Genomic DNA, 24,186 nt, shown 5'->3' on the forward strand with positions numbered 1-24,186 from the left:
CAAAATCTGTAACTGATCTGACATTAATAGGATCTTAGGTCTATAATTAATCTTATGAAATGAAATTTTCTGGAGAAGAAAGATCTCTAATATGTATAGTCATGATTAAAAAGCAACAACAACTAAGAACTAAAGTTTCCAAAGAAGGGCACGGAATCTCTCTATAGTTTTAGATCAGGAATAGAGTTTAGGTGGAGTCTATTTAAATAAAGTTGTTAAGTTGCTTATTTCTTGAGAGTCCAGTTTTAGGATTCTTTACTTTGAATTATAATTTTATATATATATATATATATATATATATATATATATATATATATATATAATATATACACACACACACACACACACATATATATGGTATAATATTGTACCATACATATATTATGTACAGGATACATATAATTAATTATATATTTTTTTTGCATTATTTTCCTTGGAGACTGAATTTCAGAAAAAACTTTATGATGAAAAATGATATACATTGTTTTTGTATCATATTAAATTCTTTTTTTACCTCCCAATTTTGAGTATTTATTTTCTTGGATAAGCATAAGTGGCAGATCACTAACAAGAATTTGAGTGGATATTTATTAACTCCCTAAAAGATCTAAGTGCTAAAATGAAGATTTTACTCTCCTGAACACTATACAAAGAAAGGTATTAATTTGAGCCTAACTGTTGGTAACTTACAATCTAAAACTGATTCAATTTAAAAATATTTAATATTCTGATATAGACTGATATGTAGAATGATTTAAAGGGAAAAGCACAGAACAGCTTTGATATGATGTAGCAATAAGAGCCAACTGAAAGTCAAGTCTTGACTGATTAGGTTAATGGAGGGGAACAGTAATGCAGATAACCTGAAACTCAGATGGTACGAAAATCATTTATATTTAGCAGTGGAGTATATTTTTGCATTTACCTTCTGGTAAATATATCTGACTTTCTAATAATTCACATCACTTCAATCAAAATAATAAAAGCATGTCATGAGGTTCTCAACTACATAAAAAGTGGCAAGTATTTATTTTCCCTTTTTTTGTGCACTATTGCCTGCTGGGAACAGTCAGTTAGTCTATCAATAAACATCAACTCTCATCCAAAGCAAAGTACCAACCAAATACAGAAAATGGCCTATGAAGTTTGCATTAAATATAGAGCATTCATGGCTTTGGACATAAACAGAAATAAATGTACATAGGCCATTATGTTAAATAGAAAAGCATCTCATCTCATCAGAAAATATCAACAAATGATATTTTAAAAAATGTAAGATCCTTTCTGGTCTTTGGAAAAACACCTGAGAAAGATTATAAATGTCTGAGGGGGGAAAAACGCACAAAAAAGAAGCAAATATCACATAATTCTCAGAGAAATTTCTTTAGACTTTAACTAGGTGTAAACAACTTCACTATTTGTTTCTACTTTTTGTAAAACTACCAAGAAAGATTTGAAAAAAAAAAAAATGAAGAACTATCAACCTCTCACACTTGCAGGTCTCCCAAAGGTCAAATTGGATGCCTATTAATTTTCTACATTTGTTTATTCGCTGAAATCTAAAGCCAAGCTGGGTTTTTTTTTTTTTTTTAACTTTAATCTTATAAGGATTAGAATACAGTTCAAGAACTTTAAATCTTACTTGCTAATTTAAGTCTTAACTTTAGTTTTGATGCATACTATTTCTTTTTTATCTTTTACATGAGAGAGAAGACTGTGTTTGGAACTGATCAAACTTATTTAGCATGAAACTTCCCATACAGCTATACTTGAAAGAGAATGTTCAGTTCAAGGTGAGAGTTCTTATGTCACAAGATATTATGGTCTCTTTAGTAGAAAATTGTGCTTTGAAAAAATGTGTTTCTTATGTATTGAATGTATGGATTAAGCATTATAAATCATATCCAGTGAATCTACTTTCCTTTCAAAATGTTAGACTAAACAATATAATACAAGTATACCATGTAATTACTTTGACACATCATTTTTTTCAAAAAAAAAACCCTGTTTAAAAAAGCAACATAGGCTTTCAATTTAAAGCAAAGAAAAAGTAAATTAAATGCTGAATCTTATAACCTTGATAGTATCCTATCAAACAACTATATGCCTAAATATAATCTAGGTCAAAGTAGATATAAAAGGGCTGACGAAAGAAACAAAGCTCATCTTTACTCAGGCCCTTTGCCTGATTTTAACAAGTCAAGTGCTCTCACTTTCCTTTTCAAGGCAAAAAATATTTGCAAATGAATAAGCAGAAAATCTTTTCAGACAAAACTACAACCTGCTTTAAAAAAATTAATTACTTAAACAGATTTGCTTAGTGAGAGGTTAATTAAGTTTATTAATATATCTTAATCAAACTATATCCCCTACATTAAAAAAAATTAAAGTTCCCTAAGTACCTAGTTTATTATGAATTGGTATATTTAATACAAAGAATAGAATCCTGACATTACTTTTATAATACTTTACTTCTGTCTGTAAATATCCTGGAAGCAGTTAGGTAACTGAACAGCACTTTTGCCAAACTTCAGGACATCTTTCCATAGTCAAAGTGTATGCTTTTATACAATTTAACAATAGAGCCATTGCTCCAATATTTGACTTGTCTTACTTAGAAGTTTAAATGACTAAATGGCTCTAAGTGAAATAAAGTATTTCTTCAGATATTATTGAAACATTCAATTTATAGTGATCAAATATCTTCCTGGGAAATGAAATACACGATGACTATTATAATGTAACATTTTATTAAGTATAAATGGCAATAGTTTCTATAGAAATATATGTTTTTTAGAGTCTAATACAGACTTCTTCCTCACAAAAAATTCAGCATAAGATTTTTGTCTGGTGTTCTTAGACCTTTATCTCCTGATTTTTTGATTGTGTAAATACAGTTGTGTCCTTGTAGTAAAGAAACACAAAGCAGAGTGATATTAAATAATATTCTCACCACAAAGTACTCACTTTGAGCACTTGGTTTTTTGGCAGGGGACCCTAATTTTCCTTGAACTGGAAAGGAGAAATTGAAACTGTCCACTGAAATTAAAAAGGCTATTTTACTTATATATCCTAGATGACTTACAGCAAAATAAACCACATAAAGATACTTTTAAAATAATAAAGCATAAAGTTTCTGGTACTGAATTTCATATGTGCATATGTGTTTTCGGAATGTCACTATGTATGGAATGGAAATTTATTTCTTTTACTTTGTTCTCAGGTAAGGATCTGGTCTTCAGCCAGTTTCATTTAGTTTAAAATAGCTTCAAGGTGTTGAGGCCGTTGAACAAAATTTTTGTGAGAATGATAACTCAAGTATTTCAACTCTAGTAACTGTAGTAGTATTTAATTCCTATATTCTTTTGAGATTATTCAGTGACACTCTATCTAACTCAAGTTCTTATTTTCCATAACTAGTAAAGAGATGGTCTATTTATATAAAATGACAGGTTACTTATTTTCAGGAGTACAAAAATAACTTTCTTCCTTTTCTCATATCCTATAGCTCAGTTGTATCATATACTTTAAATGGACTGCTGTATCTATCATTGCATAACTGATATTCTAAAGCCAAAATATTCCTGAAAGAGAAACTTCCTTACAACTACTTTTCTTCAGTTTCTATTTAAGCTGAGATCCTAATAAATAATCCCATTTACTACCAGAAGCATCCTGACTTTTCCTTTCCTTTCTAGAAAGAAAATATGATCTCTTGATTCATTCCCAACTCAGAACCTTATTTTTACTTATGAACTCTACTACTACAAGTGTGACTTCTGCATAAGGTAACATTTGGAAAAAATCCTTCTGAAATTCTATAATTCTCTTTATTATTTTCTTAAGAAGCAGGAGTATGTAAAGAATACTAATCAGTAGGTCAAACAAAATGATAATCAGTAAGCATAAAATAAAATTTTATTCATGCCAATCTTTGCAACAACAAATACCCTTTTTGTTTGTTTTACAAACAGAGTTTCAGTAAAAACTCTGGGTGGCTGTCACTATAAGAGCTTTTCTGAGGATAAAAAGACTTTCACCTATCTTAGAAGAGTATTCCTATTAACTAAAATAGAAAGTGAAATCACTTTATGCCGATTAAAACACCATTGCTAAGCTTCTCTAAAAAACAACATCACTTCCCATTTATTCTGTCTTACAACTTTAATACCAGTTGGTTTGAAATTTTTACTATATTATTCAAATTCAGAGGGAAAGAAGGAAAGGGAAGAAAGAGAACAAGAAAGAAAGCAAAGGGATAGGGACTGATAAATGGAGTGATTTCTCAATATGTCTTATATGGGCACCATCAGATATCAAATTTCTGTGTCACCCAGCACACACTTTTATATATTAATTTTCATTCGTGGCAAGCTTAAATGCCAGACACATTTTTAAAAAGGACAAACACAATTGATCTTTTCATCACTACAATCCTCTGAAATAGTTGATTGATGACTACTAGGTACAATAAAAAAGTTACAAGTCCTGATTTTCTTCATATTCTAATGTTTCCCTAGTTATTACTATTCCTATGTAAGCCTCTAATCTGCAGAAACTGTCTATGTCAATTACTATTCAAAATCTACATTCCAGGACCATCAAAATAAAGTAGCATTGTTCTGGGTCAGTAAACAGAACATGTTGTTATTGAGTGGTATTGATTGTCAATATGCTAAGAATTTTCTGGCAGGCATGACCTGCCTAAAATCTTTACAACATACAAAGAGGAAAAAAATTTAGTAATACAAAACACAAAGGAAACAGGGAGAGGAAGGAAACTCACAGAAGGGAATGAAGGCAAAAGGGAATAAAGAATAGCTACTCAAGAACATCTAGTGGTCTTGAGTTGTTAGCAGCAGATCTCAGCCAGAGATTCCAGATCAGTGGAAATCCAGCACTTAAGATAAGAGAAGCTTCCAATGTAATGATTTTCTGCTAATTTCCTACTAAGGACATATGAACATAGATTGAAGTATGAAAGATGCCAGGGCTTGCTACTTCCAGATATGGAAACATTCAATTTTCATACTTTAACTGATTACTGTCTTCACGCATACATATACAGATAGGTCTATACTGACAATGCTGTTAAAAAAAAAAAAAAACAAAAAAAAAACTTTAATATGCACAGAGAAACTGTGTCCCAATATATAGAAGATACCTATCTATTATACATGCACTCTAAAACAATAAATTTTTTTCACCAAAAAGACATGCGAGTTGGTTCAAATGAGTTCTAAAGGGCTTGATAAAGAACTTCCACAGTCACATTTGCTGCAAAGGTAACTATTTAAATTCATATTTTCATTTAAAAAGCAATAGAAATTTCTAATGCTATTTTCTATGAAAATACCTATTTAAAAAAATTATAGTGATTATTGATCACCAATATTTGCTAAATGCTCACTATATGGTGAATATTACTCAATTTAATATCTAGGAAAGATGAGGAAGGTATCATCTACATAATAACTTAAAAATGTATAATCTTCAACATTTTAAATTAAAAGTTTATTAAAAACTAACTTCTATACTTTGCCATACATGCCATTACATCTGGCATGTGTCCAGCCTCATTTCTTAAATTGTGACTAAAAAAAATTAAAATTAAAATTAAAAGAACTCTGTCAAATCATTAATCATTCCTTTTAAGTTACAACAGTAGGAAGTCAATTCACTAATATATGAAAGAGATAAAGAAATACAAAAATTAGTTTCCTCAGGTTAATTGACACAGCTAAGATGCTTTGTGGTAGGCAGCTATAGAGAAACCTAGATAGGGAGTTAGTAGAAGTCTTGTCTTCATCCAGTTGCATGAATATTGACGAAATCACTAAACTGCACTGTTTCAGATTATTCATATGAAAAACAGGGATAATTTTGTTCTATCTGCCTCTAGGGTTTTTATGAAGAAAATATTTTTCTTCTTAATTACAAAACACTGTTAAGTAATAAACAATTACTACCATATCAATGACAACCATTTAAATGAAAACAAAAGTTCACCTTTGTCTTTAGCTTGAGAGTGATTAAATGTTCTCTCCCAGAAGTATCTTTGGCTTTTAACTTGATGGTACTAAAGGAAGTATCCACATACACGAGTCTGTGTAAGAAAGAGAATGAAAATGATGATAACATTTAGGGGAATTACAATTTGAATTTTTTTTCCATGCTCCTATTAATCTATTACAAATATTAATCAGAGGCAGTCCTGCGTGGCAGCCATTTCTGCGGCTATAGATTTACCGCTGTTAATACACCGGCCTGGTGCTTAATGCAGTCATATATCTCCGGGTTATTTACAATGTGTGTCAAGGCTCACGCTGTGGTCAGTGAGCACCATGTTTCAGTTTTCCATCACTGGAACCTTTGGCACACACAGCATGTTCCTGTCAACCTCTACTTAGGTACACATTAAACTTCCTGTCAAACTCTTTGATCCATTTCTGGAGTTTCATACAGTATGAGCCTTTTATGCTTTTTTTATTTGTTTTTCTCCTAAATAAACTTCTCCTTTATTATCAATATTGTTCTTGTAGAATATCTAGCTGATATTAGTTCATATACACAAATTGATCCTCCAAGGAAAATGCTATACAAGAACAGGTACAACCCGATTTATTTCCAATAAATTTTCCTTCATAAAAAAAGTTTTATTCAATATATAGAAGTATAGTCAATATACTTCTGACACTTAACCTTGGTCCATATAACTAATATTTTAAACATATGGCATAAGCACAATTGTTTTGGTTTTAAGTTGCTACAGAAACATGAATTTCCTACAATGGAGACCAATACACTTTGAAATACATCATTCTGTGGAAATATGGTCCCCTGAGTAGTATAAGCTACTGCCAAAAAGGTTCAAATTTAGCAGTATATTTACTAGTGAACTGGGCATGCGGATATTTTTTGACATTTTTACAATACCATTCTCTTGTAAAGATAAAAAGCAGTCTAAGAGTATTGCACAACTTATCACCTAGACTGATGGCAAGACCCATTAGAGTTCAAAACTAGCATTAGCCTCCTGACCTATGTAACAATTTTTTTTTATACCATTATATGTGAGTCCAGTCACTTGATCTGGCATGCTGGGAAAATGGCTTTTTTGCAAGAGATGCTGGGCAAAGAATTGTGGAGCTCTCTTTTCTGCAGTGAAAAATAGATCTGAACCAAAGAGGGCACAAAGTCTTGGCTAGAAGAAGCAAAAGAAAAAAACAATTTGCAACCCATGATTCTAAACTTTAATATACAATATTGATTTTTAAAAATAGCATTCTTAAAAATCTTTGATCTGCTTTTATATCCATTAATGTCTCTCCCAACATCACTACTGGCAGCCAAATGTCAAAAATTTTTTATTTTTCAGGAGAACATATCAATATGATATTATCTATCTATCCATATATCTGGTAACTTCTGTCAATTTGGAGGTAACCAAATAAGCAAATAACTTTTTATATTTCATGAGTTTGTCCTGCAAAGTATGAAATGCTGTCTTAGCCACAGATATACAGACAGATTCACAAAGTTTTCTTCAAAGTGTTTATAGATTGGGAAGAATGCTTTAAATAAGTTTTTACTATAACCAAACAACCAAAAAAACAGTGAAACAGACCCTGTTTTCAAAGACCTCCCATTTGAAAAAGAAGAAACAATACACAAGAGAGAATGCTATATAAATGGAAAAGTCCTTAGGGTATAAGTGGAGGGCAGATAATCCAGACTCTAAAGTCCAGGAACTCTTATTGTATATATGAGGAAAGCAATATTGAGATGGGATCTAGGTTGATAGTTTTTCAGATTGTGGCAGTTGGGAAAGGTCCCACGTCTATTTGGTGTATTCTGCTGTCCATTCTGTGATAGTTTCTGGGATGAAAGGTTAGATCTCGTTTAGTTTTATTAAAGAAAAGTGAAAAAATAAATTCTAAAACTGCTATTATTATCATTCATATTATTTCTACCATCATCACCACCACTACAACTATTATAGCTATCATTTATATATCACTTAAAGATTTTCAAAACTCTTTCTATATAGGAAACAGGAAAGAAAAATCAGACTGGTTTTACATGGCTTAAAAAAAAAAAAAAGACAATAAGAAATACCATTTCCAAAATGTAGTATGAATTTTAAGGTTTGTTGCTAAAATAATCATCAGAGCAAACCATAATGTTAAAGTATGAGAAATCAAAGACTAGAACGTTTTAAAAACTTGAAATTAATCTTCATAGTGGTCATTGTACATTTATAAATTATGGACACGATCTATTGGCATAAATAAAAAAACTTGACATCTATAATGGTCCATTGCCAAAGTTTAAAAGGAAAAGAAAAAACTATTAGATTTCATATATTATTATTATATAATGCTATTAAATTATTATATATTATTGTCATAAACATACAAATACACACATATAAAAACTGCATTTTTGTTACACGGATAATGATTCAGTCATTTGGAAAAGATTTAAGGGGAGAAACGGTCTGGGGATCATCTAAAGTTCCTTCTTAATATACAGGTTGATTTTATTTAAATGACTAGATGTTATAATTAATTGTGTATTCTTGTTTCCTATCTGCTTTCTTTCTTTCTTTTTTTTTTTTTTTTTTTGCTGAAGCAATTGGGATTAAGTGATTTGCCCAGGGTCACACAGCTAGGAAGTGTTAAATGTCTAAGACCATATTTGAACTCAGGTCCTCCTGCCTTCAGGGCTGGTGCTCTATCCACTACAGTACCTAGCTGCTCCCCCCTCCCCCCCTATGTATATTTTCAGGAGAGAATGCTGCTAAAGCTTAACCCTTTTCTAATTCAGAAAGACCACTGAGTGACTTCACAATATAATTCAGAAAAACCTAGTCCATTCACATTGCTTAAAGGATTCATCTCACAAGTTAGGTCATGAAGAAAGTCTACAAAATTCTCCAAATCCTCTCCTCTTTATTTCCCTAGTATATATTATCTTCATTTATTATATGTAAACTCTTTGAGGGCAGGGACTTTCTGCTTCTATTTATCTTCCCAGAATTTAATTCAGTACTTGGTATACTGTAAATGTTTAATAAATGCTGACAGTTCAATTCAGACTCATGGGAAGTAGTTTATAATGGTCAAAGAGTTAAGAATATATTTTTGCTTAACAGAGGCATTCCTTTAGTTTGCCTAGATCAGACTTAAAGAGGGAATAGAAATTGTAGGAAGATATGAGTTAAAATTATGCATCAGATAAATATTACAAGATGGGTGACCTGGATTTACTTCACTTCCTGGTGTTTTAGGTTCATCTTTCCATGAGATCCATCTTAGATTCCTCATCTACTGATACTCCAAAAGAGGTCCCAACAAAAACAATGATCTCTGTTTAGTAATTCTAATAAGCCTTACTGAAACCTGGTAGCTTTATTTTACTATGGCAATGGAATTTCACTTTGTGTTTCACAATTATCATAAAATAGAAGGGGGCAGCCTTTTTTTTTTTTTCCTTTTCCTGATTTAACAAGAAGACATCTGACAATCAGGACCTTTCTTCAAGCAAGCAGATGACTGTACATTTAAAAAATTACATGCCTCTGACAAATCTAGCTAAAATGCAAGAGTAGAGAGGGAATTCTTTTCTTCTGTAACAGGTCATATAATCCATCTATAGAAGAGAAAAACTTGAAATGCTGAGCAGCCAAGTTGAAAAGAAGATCACACTTCATTTACTAAATAAAATGTCTGTTAAAAGAGTCCCCTTGTCAGCATAGGATCCCTTCAGAATTTGAGAGCATATGATTGTTGAAGTGAAAAGGTTTCCTACCTAGCTCCAAAGTTAGTTTTACCAAAATAAAATATTTATTTTCTTCAATTCTGGGATTCTATCCTTATCGAATGGAAACCTTGTTTTTATTTGCCTTTACAATTCATATGTCCTTATCCACCTGCCTCTCTGGAGGAAAAAAAAAAGGGGGGGGGTTAGTTTGGTTTGTTTTCAGACATACAAGTAGCAACAAAAATAATTTCAGCTTTGTTTTCCATCATCATCAAAATTTACACTGGATTAAAAAAGAAAAGATGTAATGGTGAAAGTCAGCATAGATAATGACTCTATTGCAATTCAAATAAAATGCCAAATTCTGATTGAAATATTTACCAGGTGAGCACATCTGGATTACTCACTAGGTTCAAAACAAGTTCTAATCACTTCAGATTGGCTGGGGGGCCTGGTCGTGTGTTCAGAGACTTCTAAAAAAAACCCTGAACAAAAATAAATAAATAGATAGAAAGGTATACAGATATGAATAAATAAGTAAATAAGTAAGGAAGAGAAAGAAAGAAAGAAAGAAAGAAAGAAAGAAAGAAAGAAAGAAAGAAAGAAAGAAAGAAAGAAAGAAAGAAAGAAAGAAAGAAAGAAAGAAAGAAAGAAAGAAAGAAAAAGAAAAAAAGAAAGGAAGGAAGGAAGGAAGGAAGGAAGGAAGGAAGGAAGGAAGGAAGGAAGGATAAAAACCATTGAATAAATTGGAATTGGAGAGCTGAGTATCTGGCATTAGAAGATTCTAGAAAAAAATCTGAGAAGAAACTTCTTAAAAGAAGAAAGAGAAGAACATTTCATTCTCAGCTTTGATCTCTTCCACTCCCCTTAATCTGAAAAGGACTTTCTGCAATTCAGAGGTCCAGAGGATGTGGGATTTCCCATCCTCTTATTATCCCTGGGAAGTTTCTGCATCAAGAACCAAGGACAAAATGGACACAAATTCAAAGCTTATTATGTGATCCTAGGCAAGTTGTTAAATCTCTATTTGTCTCAGCTTCCTCATCTGTAAAATGGGGATCCTAACAGGATCTACCTCCCAGGGCTGTCATGAGGATTCAAAGATATAATAATTGTAAAGCACTTAGCACTAAGCCCGAATTAGCACTAAAGAAATGTGAGCTATTATTAGTGATTATTATTATAAAAGAACTTGGCAGAAAAATTACACCAACCCTAAAGGAAGCATCTTGAAGATTCTAGCAAAAAGACTTTGAGGAACGATGAGTTATCCTTTTACAGACATTATCCCTAAACTTGAACCTATATTCCCTTAGATCCTAAATATACAGGTAGAAGAATGTTTCACAAACTTGGGCTAAGGGAAGAAAAGGAATTTTTTTTTTTTTTTTTTTTTACTAAATCTTGATGGCGATGGAAAATTTAAAAATACACCTTTCTAAAAGATAATGAAATCAATCAGTCAGAATTTATATGAATATTTAACCAAAGCAGGAAGCACAACAATCCAATCCAACAAGTATCTATATTATGTTAGGGATACAGATAAAACAAGGAAATTCTTACCTTCAAACAGCTCCATGCTTCTTAGTTCCATAGGATGAAATTATACAAATTTCCCAAAATATTAATTCTGAAAAGTCCTCAAGTTTGCAATCATTTGAGTTAGTCATTCAAATTATGATGTGTCATGGACTTAAAAATAAATTGTATCAGATAAAGAAGCAAGCAGCTGATCAAAAAGAAAAACTCCCCACTCCTTTTCCATTCATTACTTAGAAATTGGCTCCAACTAATTAATGAACTACATTAGTTCTCCTGCTAATGACATCATTATAACCAGACTTACTAATCTGGATAAAACCTCATCCTCTTTGACCTTTCAATTGCATCTTTCAGTGTTGATCAACCTCTCCTTGAAACTGTCTTACTTGGTTTTCATGGCACTAAACTCCCCTAGTTCTCTTCCAAACTTTCTACCAAGCACAATCCTTAACGTTCTCTTCTCTAGCTATATTTACATGCTTGTAATCCATTCTTAATTTCAATTAGAGTTCTATGCTCATGGTTAATGAATCTATACCTCTAATGTCCAATTCTACGTCTCTATCTTCTCCCAAAATGTCTCTACTGAGATGTTATCATGACTTCAAATTCAACTGCATTAAAAAAAAAAATCAAATCAACAATTCCTTGCCCTACCCTTTATAAACTCCTCATCTCTGTCAACAGCAACACTATCCTAAATAATAACATAATCAAAATTTTGGAGTCACTTTGGACTCCAAAAAAGAGCAATGAATTTGGCAATCTTCCTCTGCCATTACTTCCTGGATGCCCTTGACAATTTAGGGCCTTGTTTTCCTCAACTATGAAACAATGGGTTCGATATTCCTGTAACAGTCACTTAGATATGAAGCTACCATCTTAGACAAGGCCTCCATCACTAGTATTCTAAAGGCTTCCCTGTCTCTATTTAATCACCAGTCCTTTCCATTACAGAAACCATAACCAGATTGATTTTATTATTTTTATTGCTTTATTGTTTATTTATCTATAAAGTAGAACAAAAAGATTACATATGAACCTATGAATTATAAGGAAGAAAAAAAGAGCAGCATCTAAAGTGTTAAAAAATTAAACAAGCAATGGTTCTCTAAAGATAACATCCTGAATTTTGTTGAGCAAAAAATGCAAAGATATTTTTAAAATATATCAAATCCTAATATTATTTAATAAATATATATTCCATCAAGTCCTATTCTGATGCTCTAGTCACATGTAGGTGGTTCTGAATTCTGAAAAACTATGCCAATGAAGCAACATTAGCAGATGCTTTCAAGCTAAAAGGTTTTGAATATGAGCCCAAGAATGATGTGAATTTCCTGTATCCAAGGTCCAGACTTGCTAGCTAAGTAAAAAAAGTCACATCATCAAGTTAGCCATTATCAGTCTTAATCACAGAAGTATACTTGTCAATCACAGCAACACTCAAAGATTACCTACTAACGTCAAAATGTACTGTGATATGTCAGTGGGAGGATTACTCACTACAATGAAATCATAGATGACTGAAGAGTTAAAAAAATATTAAAAAAAAAAATAAACTTACTTATCCCAACCCAGCGTTTCTATTTCTTCAACAAGACATGAGTAGTAATGAGGAGGAGGTGGTGGTGCATATAGCTCTTGTTTATTCTTCAATGCAACTTCCTGTTTAAAGAGAAAGACAAATACATATACATACATCAGCCCTAGTATGATAGGATCAGTACCAAATGACAATAAACAATTTCATTAAAATTTTCTGGGTTAATCCAAAAAACCTATAAATCTAGCTGACTCAAGCCTTTTCTCAGTCATGGTAAAACATAGGAAAGTTACAGAATTTATCAGGTGATAAAGTCAGTAAGGATGCTGGGTGGCAGGTTAGGGGGGATGTGACTTAAGATTTCGGAGCCTTAACTTTCCATTAAGTATCACTCAAACCTTGAAAAAAATTTATCTAAAAATAACTACCCTCAAACTCTTCTATTTCTTCATCTTTTTTTGAATCTATTGAGTGAAGAAAAATAACTTACTAAATACTCCAAGTGGCTCCTTAGCACAAAAGTAGGAACTTTTCAAAAAAGTTTTCAAAAGTAGGAACTACTTCAGTGAAATTGCCTATCTTTTTTCCTGTTAGTATATCCTCATCCAAAGAAAGAAACAAAATAATCAATAATTGTTCCAGTTATCCATGTCCTAATTCTTTCCATTCACTGGCTGTAGTATCTTATATACTATTTTCTTCCTCCCTACCAAGGCTTTTTCTCATTCATGAATAACTCAAAAGTCATCTGGAGAAATCATACCCACAAGTCAATCATGTCAGGTGATAGGTAGCATTTATACAATACAGTGAAGATTGCAAAGCACTTTACAAATATCTCATTTTTTCCTTCTAGAACCTCTTGGAGGTAGATGCTACTACTGTTCCAAATTTACATATCAGGAAACTGAGGCAGGTAAAGATTAAGTGACGTTCCCAGGATTATATAACTAATAAGTATCTGAGGCCACATGTCCACTCAGGTCTTCCATGTCTACTACACAATCCACTGCACTATCTAGTAGTCAAGAGAATGAAAGGAAAGCCTTCCCCACCCCAAACATAGGATGGAACTGTATATGGAAGTTCTAAAATATGACACAAAAGCACATGATCTAAACTGGTATGATTTGTCATGATAAGCACCCGTTGGAAGAAGAACCCACAACATGGATTTACTGGAATCAAGGCTACCCAGCTCTCTCTCAATCTCTCTAAGGTGATAGTCAAAAACTACAAACAAAATTATAAAGAAAACAAGATCAAAATCAACAACAATGGAGCAGTTAAAATTAAGAATGAATACTGCTCCATTTTGAAATTGCTAACGTTTACAAATTTGGCATTTGAAAAAATATTTTAAGATACTCTCAATTTTATTGAGTGTAAGAAATATTTACAAATTACTTTGGTGTTCACATTGTCAGAAAAGCCAGAAGGCATTACAAAAGTGTAGGAGTGCAACAGAAGGAGGAAAGGAATTGACAAGAAAAACATTGGGGATGAGACAGAAAATTTAAGTTTAAAAAAAAAAAAAAAATCCAAGCTGGGAAGGGAAGAGAAAAGCAGGAAAAGAGAGTTATCAAATTTTAACCCACAGTATGACCACAGACAAATTACAACCTCTTAGTGTAACCAAGAAAATTCTTTACTCTAAATTACAACTGTTCATTTCTATTGGGAGAGGAAATTTCTTCACTAAAAAAAAAAAAGATCCCTATACTAATGAAAAGACATTTGAAAATGTCTTTTGACATTCTGGTGAAAAGACAACAACAATAATAGAAAATGTATTTTCATTTTAATCTTGGGATCCTTCCATTTTGAAAAGGTATTATTCTCCACAGAAAATTATTATGAAAATGAAAGAAATGATTATTAATAACCAATGATGTGGGGAGATCCAGAGCTCCCCCTCTTTCTATAGTCCTCATTTCAAATTTCAAAAAAGGACATTGCTGATAATAAGATTGGATTAACTTGGTCAGACTCCACCCAACTTTATAAGGAATTTAATCTAAGTCCATTGTATACTACTCAGGTTTGGGTGAGAATAACTTCTTTGATTAGATTGACCAAGCAGAGGGTGGTCTGGACAGTCTTTGTCTAAGAGTGACAAGATGTTACTCTTTCAGCACCTCATTGGAGTGAGCCCATTTCTCATTATAATATTTATTCTCTCATTAATTGTTAACCAATTATATTTGATTGCCACCCTCAGGAACATCCACTTTTCCAAAGGCATATAAACTGTGTCATGCACTGCAGTACAATCAAGAGTGCCATTGACCTCTTTTATTAATAAAATCCTAGCATTATTAATAAAATGATAAATTACCCAGAAATTATGTTTCTTAAACTTTTTAAATGCCACAAAATTATGGTAATTGACAGATTTCAAGTTTAAAATAGAAATTTATGTGAAAAAATTCAGTCTTAAGGCTAATAACTAAAATGGCTCTTCTAGTTCTAAAACTATACTAAAGTGAAAATACGTTATAAAGTTAATAGAGGGAGCATAGCCTAGCAGATATAGTGCTGGGCTTGTTTAGGAAGATCCTGGTTCAAATCCAAAAACATTACTAACTGCGTAACTAAGCAAATCATTTACCTTTCTATCTGAATCAGGAAGCTGGACTTAGTAGGCCTCCAAGGTCACTACCAGTTATAAATCTATAATCCTACAAGAGACAGGATGGGACAGTGGGGAAAGTTAAAAGCACTGGATTAGGAGTCAGAAGATACAGATTTTAATTATTCTGTTACTTACTCCCAATGTGAAGGTACAAACTCTCCTTTCTCATTTGTAAAGTAAACTCTTAAATCTGTGAGGTTATAAATGCCTACACATAAAATCCCAGCAGTACTAAAAAAGAAAATACATACCTGGGGGGAGAGGGGAAAGAAATTTACACTACTTTCCATAACTTTATAAGATGTGATTTGTTAAAAAAATTAGACAGTGTTACCCTCTAGGGAACTCCAAGTGAGGAACCTGACATACTAAGGTAAATCTGCTATAACTTAGAGAGTTAAAGTTACATAGACTGTTCTGGGTTACACTATGAATCAGAGATAAAATATGATCATTGGTCTTCCTAATTCAGAGAACTGTCTATAATATACTACACTGATTTTTATTAAAAATTCTTAATATTTTGCTAAAAATAACCAGAAACCTAAAAGTATAATTTTTAAATATTAAGTATTAAATAGTAAGTATTTTTGGTGGTTAGAAGGGAAATGAGTAAAAGGTATTTGCTTTATTTATAAATTTCACAGGTTATTTTTTTTTCTGAAATGTCAGATTTAATTCAGAAAGACTATAAACTACCAAAATCAGAAAATCCTTTATGCTTTAATAATAATAATAATTCATTTGTATACATAACATTTTCAACATTGTGAAGTGCTTTGCAAATAATAAGCTTGTGAGGTAGGCAGTACAAAATATTAATAGTGTCCCATTTTGCAAATGAGAAAAAATCTCTCAGAGATTAAATAATTTGCCTTTTGTCACACAGCTAGTGACTGAGATAAGATTTAAACTGAAATCTCTAGAATTTCTTATTTCCACTATTTTATACTAACTCCCAATAGGGAAAAATTAACCACCCCACCCCCTTACTCAAACATCATTATCAAACTAGATTTTTTTTTTTTTGCAGTTTCTGCTTTTTGAAAAAAGAAATCAAGATAAATCTATAATGATAAAACTTACTATTATAATTAAGAATTCATAAGATGGGATAGGAATGCCAAATAACCAATGTTGAAATTGCCAAAGTGCTCTCTAAATTTTAAAAAGCAGGGCTCAGAATAATCAAGCTTCATTAATCCTTGTATCTTAAGTAATTTGCTACCAAAAAAAAATCAGGTCTATTTTTTATGGCTTAAAAACGGGCTACTATGCCAATCTTTCTCAAAGTTTATTCTCTACAAGTGGAGAGACCAATCATCAATCCAATGATATTATATACCTTTTCAGAACTTTATGTCCCATCCAGGATATAAGCAAAAAAGAAAAAAGAAAAATCCACTACAAATTATGTTGATGTGCTGATTAAGAAAAATGTCTTTTGGAGGAAAAATGATGTTATAATAGGAAGAGCAATGAAAATATTCTTACCATATAACCAAAAAGCAATATATAAAAAAATCTTTTTTATAGCCAAGTATTTAAGACTCAGTCACCAATTCAGAATGATTGCCCTTGCTCTTCAATCTTTACAGAAAAGATGAAATTAATAACAATCTATAGAAGAGATGTAATCCATTTTTTAGTGGGGGAAGAGGGTAACAACTAAAAGACAGTATAAAACTTTTGCAGTTACACTGAAATCAACCAATATAAATTTGGTAACTGCTTAAGTCATTAAAATCAATCACATTATAATTTCTTCAAAGGTGATGAATATCATCGCCTTAATACTAGTAACTTCAAAATTCAAGCTAATAAATCTTACATTTGTAGGAGCTCTAGGTCTCAGATTAACAAAAAAATCAGAAATCTACACTTATTTAAAAAAAACAAGTAAGCTAAGTCTGATAGGATCATATTTTCCTATAAATAAATATATGAAACATATAATGTTAAATATTTTCTGCAACTTAGAAATCTGCCTCAGTAATTCTAAAGGTTAGAGTTCCAACTGAGTCACTCCTGTGTTTATATGAGTTATTAAATCTAAATTTGTTTTTTACATTAAACTAAAATATAAACAGTCCATATTATCATTTGCTATCTTCTTTTAATATAATCATTATTTCTTCAAATTATATGCTAAATACAGCTGTGACTGATGGCTTAGGAAATAAATAGAATTATTTTTCATGACTGCTTAATAGGTAGGGCAAGCTGTGTTGCTTTACTTTAGTTCCCACATACATTTAACTTATTTGCCTATAGCTTGACTTGTAAAGTTTTTTTTTTTTAATTCTCCTAATATTATGAAGGAAAAAAAAAGGAAACTTCCCTTAGACAAATTTATTTTTATTAATATTTTACTACTGGCACATGTTGAAAATAAAACTATAAGGAAATAAATCATTAAAGTATTTATAAACATTTCTCTTTTTTAAAGCATTTGTTCTTAGTAATATGACCATAAAAAAACTCTTGAAACTTCTCTATTCTTAGTGCATGCACACACATATACATTCACACACACACACACACACACACACACACACACACACAGTTGTTATTTGTTTCAGTCATATCCAATTCTTTGTGACCCCATATGGGATTTTTTGGGCAAGGATTCTGGAGCAATTTGCCATTTCCTTCTCCAGCTCATTTTGCAAATGATGAATAGAAGTAAACAAGGTTAAGTGACTTGCCCAGGTAACACAAGTCTGAGGCGGGATCTGAACTCAGGTGGTTAAGTCTGGCTACTTGAGATCTAGCCATCTCTCTCCCATATCATCTGATACACAGACACAAACATATATACATATACATAGTTAAATGACTTGCCAGAGTACCATAGCTAGTAAAACCTGAAGCTGGTTTGAATCTAGTCTTCTTCACTCCAGAACCAAATGCTCTAACTACTCTGTATATACAGATAAAAAACATATGTGCATGTGTGCATATGTGTGGAGTGTTTAGGTTAACACAGAACAAAAACTCATTGTACAAATAAGCTTTAAAAAGTCCTTCAAGATCACTTGGTCTAACCAACTTATTTACAGATAAAAAAAACTGAAAAACAGAGAATATACTGCCCAAGATCTTAACTGTTAAGTTTTGATCTTGTTACATGCCTCATCACTTTTATTTTTTTAATCACTTGTTTTTAAAAAAAAGTACTATATAATTTTTAAAATTCAGTAATTCTAGAATGATTATTCAAATATTTCTTGGCTTACAAAGTTTACACCTACAACTATCCTGGGGAATCTGATACTTCTTTTACATTTTTAAGCATCTCCTTGGATTTCCAAAAGTTCTCTGAGAGAAAGGACTTTATTTGTACATTCAAGACCTTCACCAACTGACCAGAGCAAATAGTAAGGACTATATATGTATCAGTTTGTTATTTAATCAAACAAATTCCACCAGGAATTAACATAGGTTAAGGGGAATAGACTTCCAGGCCAACTATATTAACCCAATATATTCAATCAGTAATTTAAAGGGATATGGGGGAGAATCTGAAATTCTAATTATGTCAGTTTAAAACGAAGTTAGAGAAGTAAAAAACCTATAGAACAGTAATACAACGCCAGATTAAATTTCTTACCAAAATCATCTTCAACTCCATCATAAAGCTCACCAGGTCAGGAGAGTACTGCAATCTCTAAATTAAACAATAGTTCCAATTAATTTTACTTGTTCTTTGGAATTAAAATGTAGGTCAACCTGAATGTGAAAAATTAAATGACAAATTAAATACATCTGCATCTCTTAAGGATAGTGACTATATAAAACATTAACCTTTTGACAATTATCTTTATTGGATACACAGCAATGTTCTTAATAAAAACAATTTTTTTAATTCCAATAAACAATCTTCAAATAAATTTTAATGAATTAATATTAAGCTGAAAATGATGCTACTAAATACCATAGTATCTACTGTATTTACTTAACAGACTATGAACTCCCTGTGAGTAATATCTACCTTTTATCTAATCTTATCTCCCCTAATCTAAACATAATGCTCTACTGATCATAAGTGTTTAATAAACACTTTTGTTTGTTTGTTGAAGTTAATGGAATTGTCCCCACAATTCTTAAGACTAGGATTGGCAATCTTACTCTGCATTTTCATCCAGACCAAAAAAAAAAAAAAAGGAAGAAAAGAAATAGATTAATTATTATCTAAAAACAACATTGTGTTAATGAAGGGAAAGAAAAGAAACATATAGTTGAAAAATGAAATTAAAATGAATGGATTCAAAAGAAGTAAAGATCAAGACTTCACGTATTATTTTGATTCCCTCTTATGACCTTGAAGATTAACAACCATTATTATTTCTGTGCCAGAAATTATCCTATAGTAACTTAGTCAATCCTCCAAGAGAAAGCAGCAACTATTGGAAAAAAATGAAAAGCCAAACTTCCAAAATCCAATGATTATTTAAAAATGTCAAAAGCTCTTTGAAATCCCTCATAATTTATTTTTAAACCCCTATAAGAATCAGAGAATAAAAGAAAGCAATGAAAAGCAAGATCTTGCATTATCTTGTATCTTTAGCTGAAACCCTGAATTATTCTTCTGTTTAATGCTACATTGTATTGACAGTTACCTTTTATATACAATTGAACCAATATTGCAAGTAATTCTGAACAAGGTCAAATGAATTTTTTTCTCCTCTTCCTTTTAGAAATTTAAAACAAACAATAAAAAAATGTAGGATGAATACATTTAAATCATAGATTCAAAGTTTCAGAGGACTTCATAGGTCATCCAAATCTAGCCAAGCCGCTTCCATTTCATTAGGAAAATGAAGCCCAGAGAATATGTGATTTACGCATTAAAGCAAAACTGTAAATGATTCTGCATAAGGCTAACCAGTGAATTTTTCCTTTCTTATTTTTGAAAAAAAAATTTTTTATAAGGTAACAAACTTAAATAATAAATAGAATCACAGATTTAAATGGGATTTTCAAGGTCACCTAATCTAATGTCTTTACTTTATGAGCAAAATGGCCAAGTCACTTGCCCAAAGTCATTCAATTATAAGTGGTAGGATTTAAACCCACTTATTCTGACTCCAAATCCAGGACTCTTTCACATATGCCTTCTGTTGTATAGCCACCCTCAGAGAATTGAGGAGGTGGTCTGTTTTCTACTGACCACTGACAATTTCTCTTCTTTGTTTCCTAGAGCAGAAAAATACTCCATTGCCATTAACATTGGTTGAGGCAAATTCTAGACTTTTCTGGCTTATTCATCATAGCAAGTGTTCTGTATAAATTAAACTTCTCTAAGAAATGGTAATGTTTTTACTTTTGTCAGTTATTGAATTTTTCAACTGACAGCTTGTAAGAAGAAAGTTTCCATGCTAACATTACTTTTCTAAATTTTAATTTTTCAAATCTCCTATTCATTTCGACCTTTGCTCTAAATAGGGAGTAACCTGTTAGCACACAGGTTAGATAATTTGGAAGCAATTCCCATTTTAGCAATCATTTCACATCCAGATTTTCTGAGTTTTATTTTTCTGGTGATGTTCTTAACATCTGCCATCAACATGAGACTCTTCTTGTAGTATATCCATGAGGCTTCTAAGTAATCTGAAAATCTCTGGCTATTTTAAATTCTGGATTTCAAATTATATTTTACAAAATAGTTTTGTTCATCATCCCATGACCAAATTCACATTGTTATCTAGTATGAAGGTACATGGAGATTAAGTTTAGAAAGTCTAGCCAATTTTTCTATATAAGTGTTTCTCATACATACATTACATTAACACTGTATAAGATACTATGGCAAATGCAGATCCAGAGATATCACTGTTCAACAATCTGAGTATCAAGGCAAGAAGAAACAACAAATACCAATGATGTTCACCAATATCAGGGATGTCCTACACATCAAGGATATCCTGCATCAAGTCCAAATTGAAGAACGCAATCAGCGCACATGATGCCCTCCATTTCTTACCTCCATTCTTTTGCTCAGCTATTCTCAATACCTGGATTGCTATCCCTATTCATTTTTCTCTACCTTGGGGAATCTCTAACTCCCTTCAAGATAGGCAACTAAGAAACATGTCGATAGAGTTAATAGATCTGCACCCCAGAAAACAAGATTTCAAACCCTGAGTAAGGATTTGACCTTTAGACCTTTGCCTTAGTTTTCTCAACTGTTAGAATAGTAAATGGTGAGAATAGTTCGCCTGGACAAAAATACAACAGGATAGTCAAAATAAAGAATTTAAACTCCCAATTAAAATACATCATAATTGCGTACCAGAGAGGAAAGAATGGATCATATAAAGTAGAAAGGGCGTTTTTTATTTTTAATATTATTTTCAGGCTCATTTTTGCTAATTAATTTATATGAAAGCAAAATTATATTTTAAGATTGGGGCAAGAAATAATAATTAGGGGAAAATATTTTCATACAAAATATGTATCCATATATGAATATGGAAAGTTAAATGTAGAGAAAATGGCAAAGTAATTGGCTATCAACTTTATAATAAAAATATATTTAACTTTTTTTCTGAAAGGGGATTTACTCATTAACATTTTAACATGACTTTAAAATATATTGTTGATTTAAAGTTCTCTACTATACTCATATGCAGATACAAATTAAAAACTCCTATTATCCTAATGATTGGGAGCTTTTGATATATATATATATATATATATATATATATATATATATATATATATATATATATGTATATATATATATGCACACATAAGCATATAAATATGCATATATATATACACATATGTGTATACATATACATATTCACACCTACCTATAATCAATATTACTGCTCTTACCAAATAATAAATTCATTTAACTCATATGCATTAAGATATTTTTTAAAAGGACATACTTGGTTTAATATCTGACGATATCCATCCAGTATTGTCTTCAGCTGCCAACTACAGAGTATTCTAAAAATTAAAAATAGGACAAAAGTTTTTAAAATTGTTTTTATAGGTGATACTTTATAGGTGATAGGCTTTGTCCTCACCCAAAACACTATTTAAAAATTTATTTATATAACACAAGCATACTTATGAGCATATATGCATACACAAGAGAAAAATAAACATAATTTATAATAATAAACATAAAAATAAACATAATTCTGACAAATTAATTTTATTACTAATAACTAAAGTATTGTCCTCAAAATGTTTAGTGGTATTTTTAGCTATCTTTAAAATACTATACAATCATGAATTTTATTAATTTGATCAATTTTAGTTTAGGCAGGAATGTAAAGGATTTTCATTAGCATATGAAATCCAAAAAAAAAGCTGATATTTATACAGTGCTTTAAGCAGTTTGCAAAGCACCTTAATAATAATAATAATTTGAAAATTAAAAATAAAATTTAATGATAATTATTGATAATTAAAAAAAAAACTTTATACACTAAACACGATAATTAACACCTCAGTGGATCCTTACAGCCGTCCTAGGAGGAAGGTGCTACTATCATTATCACCATTTTAAAGATGAGGAAATTATGGCAAACAGGTTAAGTGACTTGCCAGTTTCTCACAACTAATGAGGCCAAATTGGAACTCAAATGTTTCTGACTCCAGGACTGGTCTTCTATCCAATGTGCCAGCTTAGTCACCCTGTGAAGGGATATGCCATCATGTATCATTATTTCCATTTTACAGAGAAGGAAAGAGGTGAAGTAATGTGTTCAGTCTTATAATTGGTAAACATCAGAACCAGAGTTTTTCCCACCTCTTTCCTAATTCCCAGTTCAATAGTCTTCCTACTATATTTCACCATATTGAAAAATGGTTACTTTAAGGACAATACACAGTAATTATGACTTACCATAAAACTATTCTTAACAACAGAACTAAAATATTTTTCTACTGAATGAGCTTCTCCCAAAAGGAGTTAAAAAAATTTTACAAGTCAAATAAAAAAACAAAGCTATATCTTACACTATATTAGCCTTGAATTTAGCATCTAGGACCAGAGAGGAAAGAGTCCCTTTTTGCTTCTTAGAGCATATCTGAGGTATTGAGTTCAGTTCTAGATGCCAAATTTGCAAAATCATGTTAAAAAGCTAGAGACCATCCAGAGAAGGACCAGCAGGATAATAATAAGCTCTCAATGAGGCCACAGAAGGTTAGGTACAGGAAATGGGGATAATTAGCCTGGGGAAGAGAATTTTTAAGATGGAAGGTTAGAGAGATACCATAGATTTCTTCAAAAATCTGAAAGGCAGTGACTGGGAAAGATTTAGAAGAGCAAACTGCAGAGTTACAAAGAGGACACAGAGAAGAGTGTATCAGAAAGACTTCCTACCAATCAGCATTACCTGAAAAGTAGAATGGACTCCTTCCAGGTAGTTTGAGGCTTATGCCCCAAATCACTAATAGGATTCTTTCCAAATCTGAAATTCTCTGCCTATTTAAAAAGGCAGGCCACAACAATGGAATATCTTTAATCTTTAAGAGGGACATTGCCAACTCAGAGTTTTTTAAGCAGTGATAGAGAGGGAGCACAGCAGATAGACAGCTCTCTATGATGACAAGATGACAAGAAGGTGCCAGTCCACACAGGTAGGGGAAGTTTCAGGGCAGCTGGTTGTCTCGTTGGGTGGAGCACTGGGGCTAGAGTCAGGAAGCCCTGAGTTCAAAGCTGACCTCAGAC

General features: G+C 31.6%; 1 protein-coding gene across 1 annotated transcript in view; it reads right to left on the bottom strand.

Annotated features, from left to right (window-relative positions):
* FANCL (FA complementation group L) overlaps window positions 1-24,186 on the bottom strand; it is an 81,554-nt gene that overhangs the window by 37,290 nt on the left and 20,078 nt on the right. The window contains exons 3-6 of the mRNA XM_023494939.2: window positions 22,391-22,451; window positions 19,105-19,161; window positions 12,878-12,978; window positions 6,010-6,106 (exon numbers count right to left, since the gene is read on the bottom strand). Coding sequence (XP_023350707.1) covers window positions 6,010-6,106; window positions 12,878-12,978; window positions 19,105-19,161; window positions 22,391-22,451 — 316 coding nt within the window. The remainder of the gene's footprint in view (window positions 1-6,009; window positions 6,107-12,877; window positions 12,979-19,104; window positions 19,162-22,390; window positions 22,452-24,186) is intronic.

This window comes from Sarcophilus harrisii, chromosome 2 (assembly GCF_902635505.1).
Source record: "Sarcophilus harrisii chromosome 2, mSarHar1.11, whole genome shotgun sequence".
NCBI lineage: Eukaryota > Metazoa > Chordata > Mammalia > Dasyuromorphia > Dasyuridae > Sarcophilus > Sarcophilus harrisii.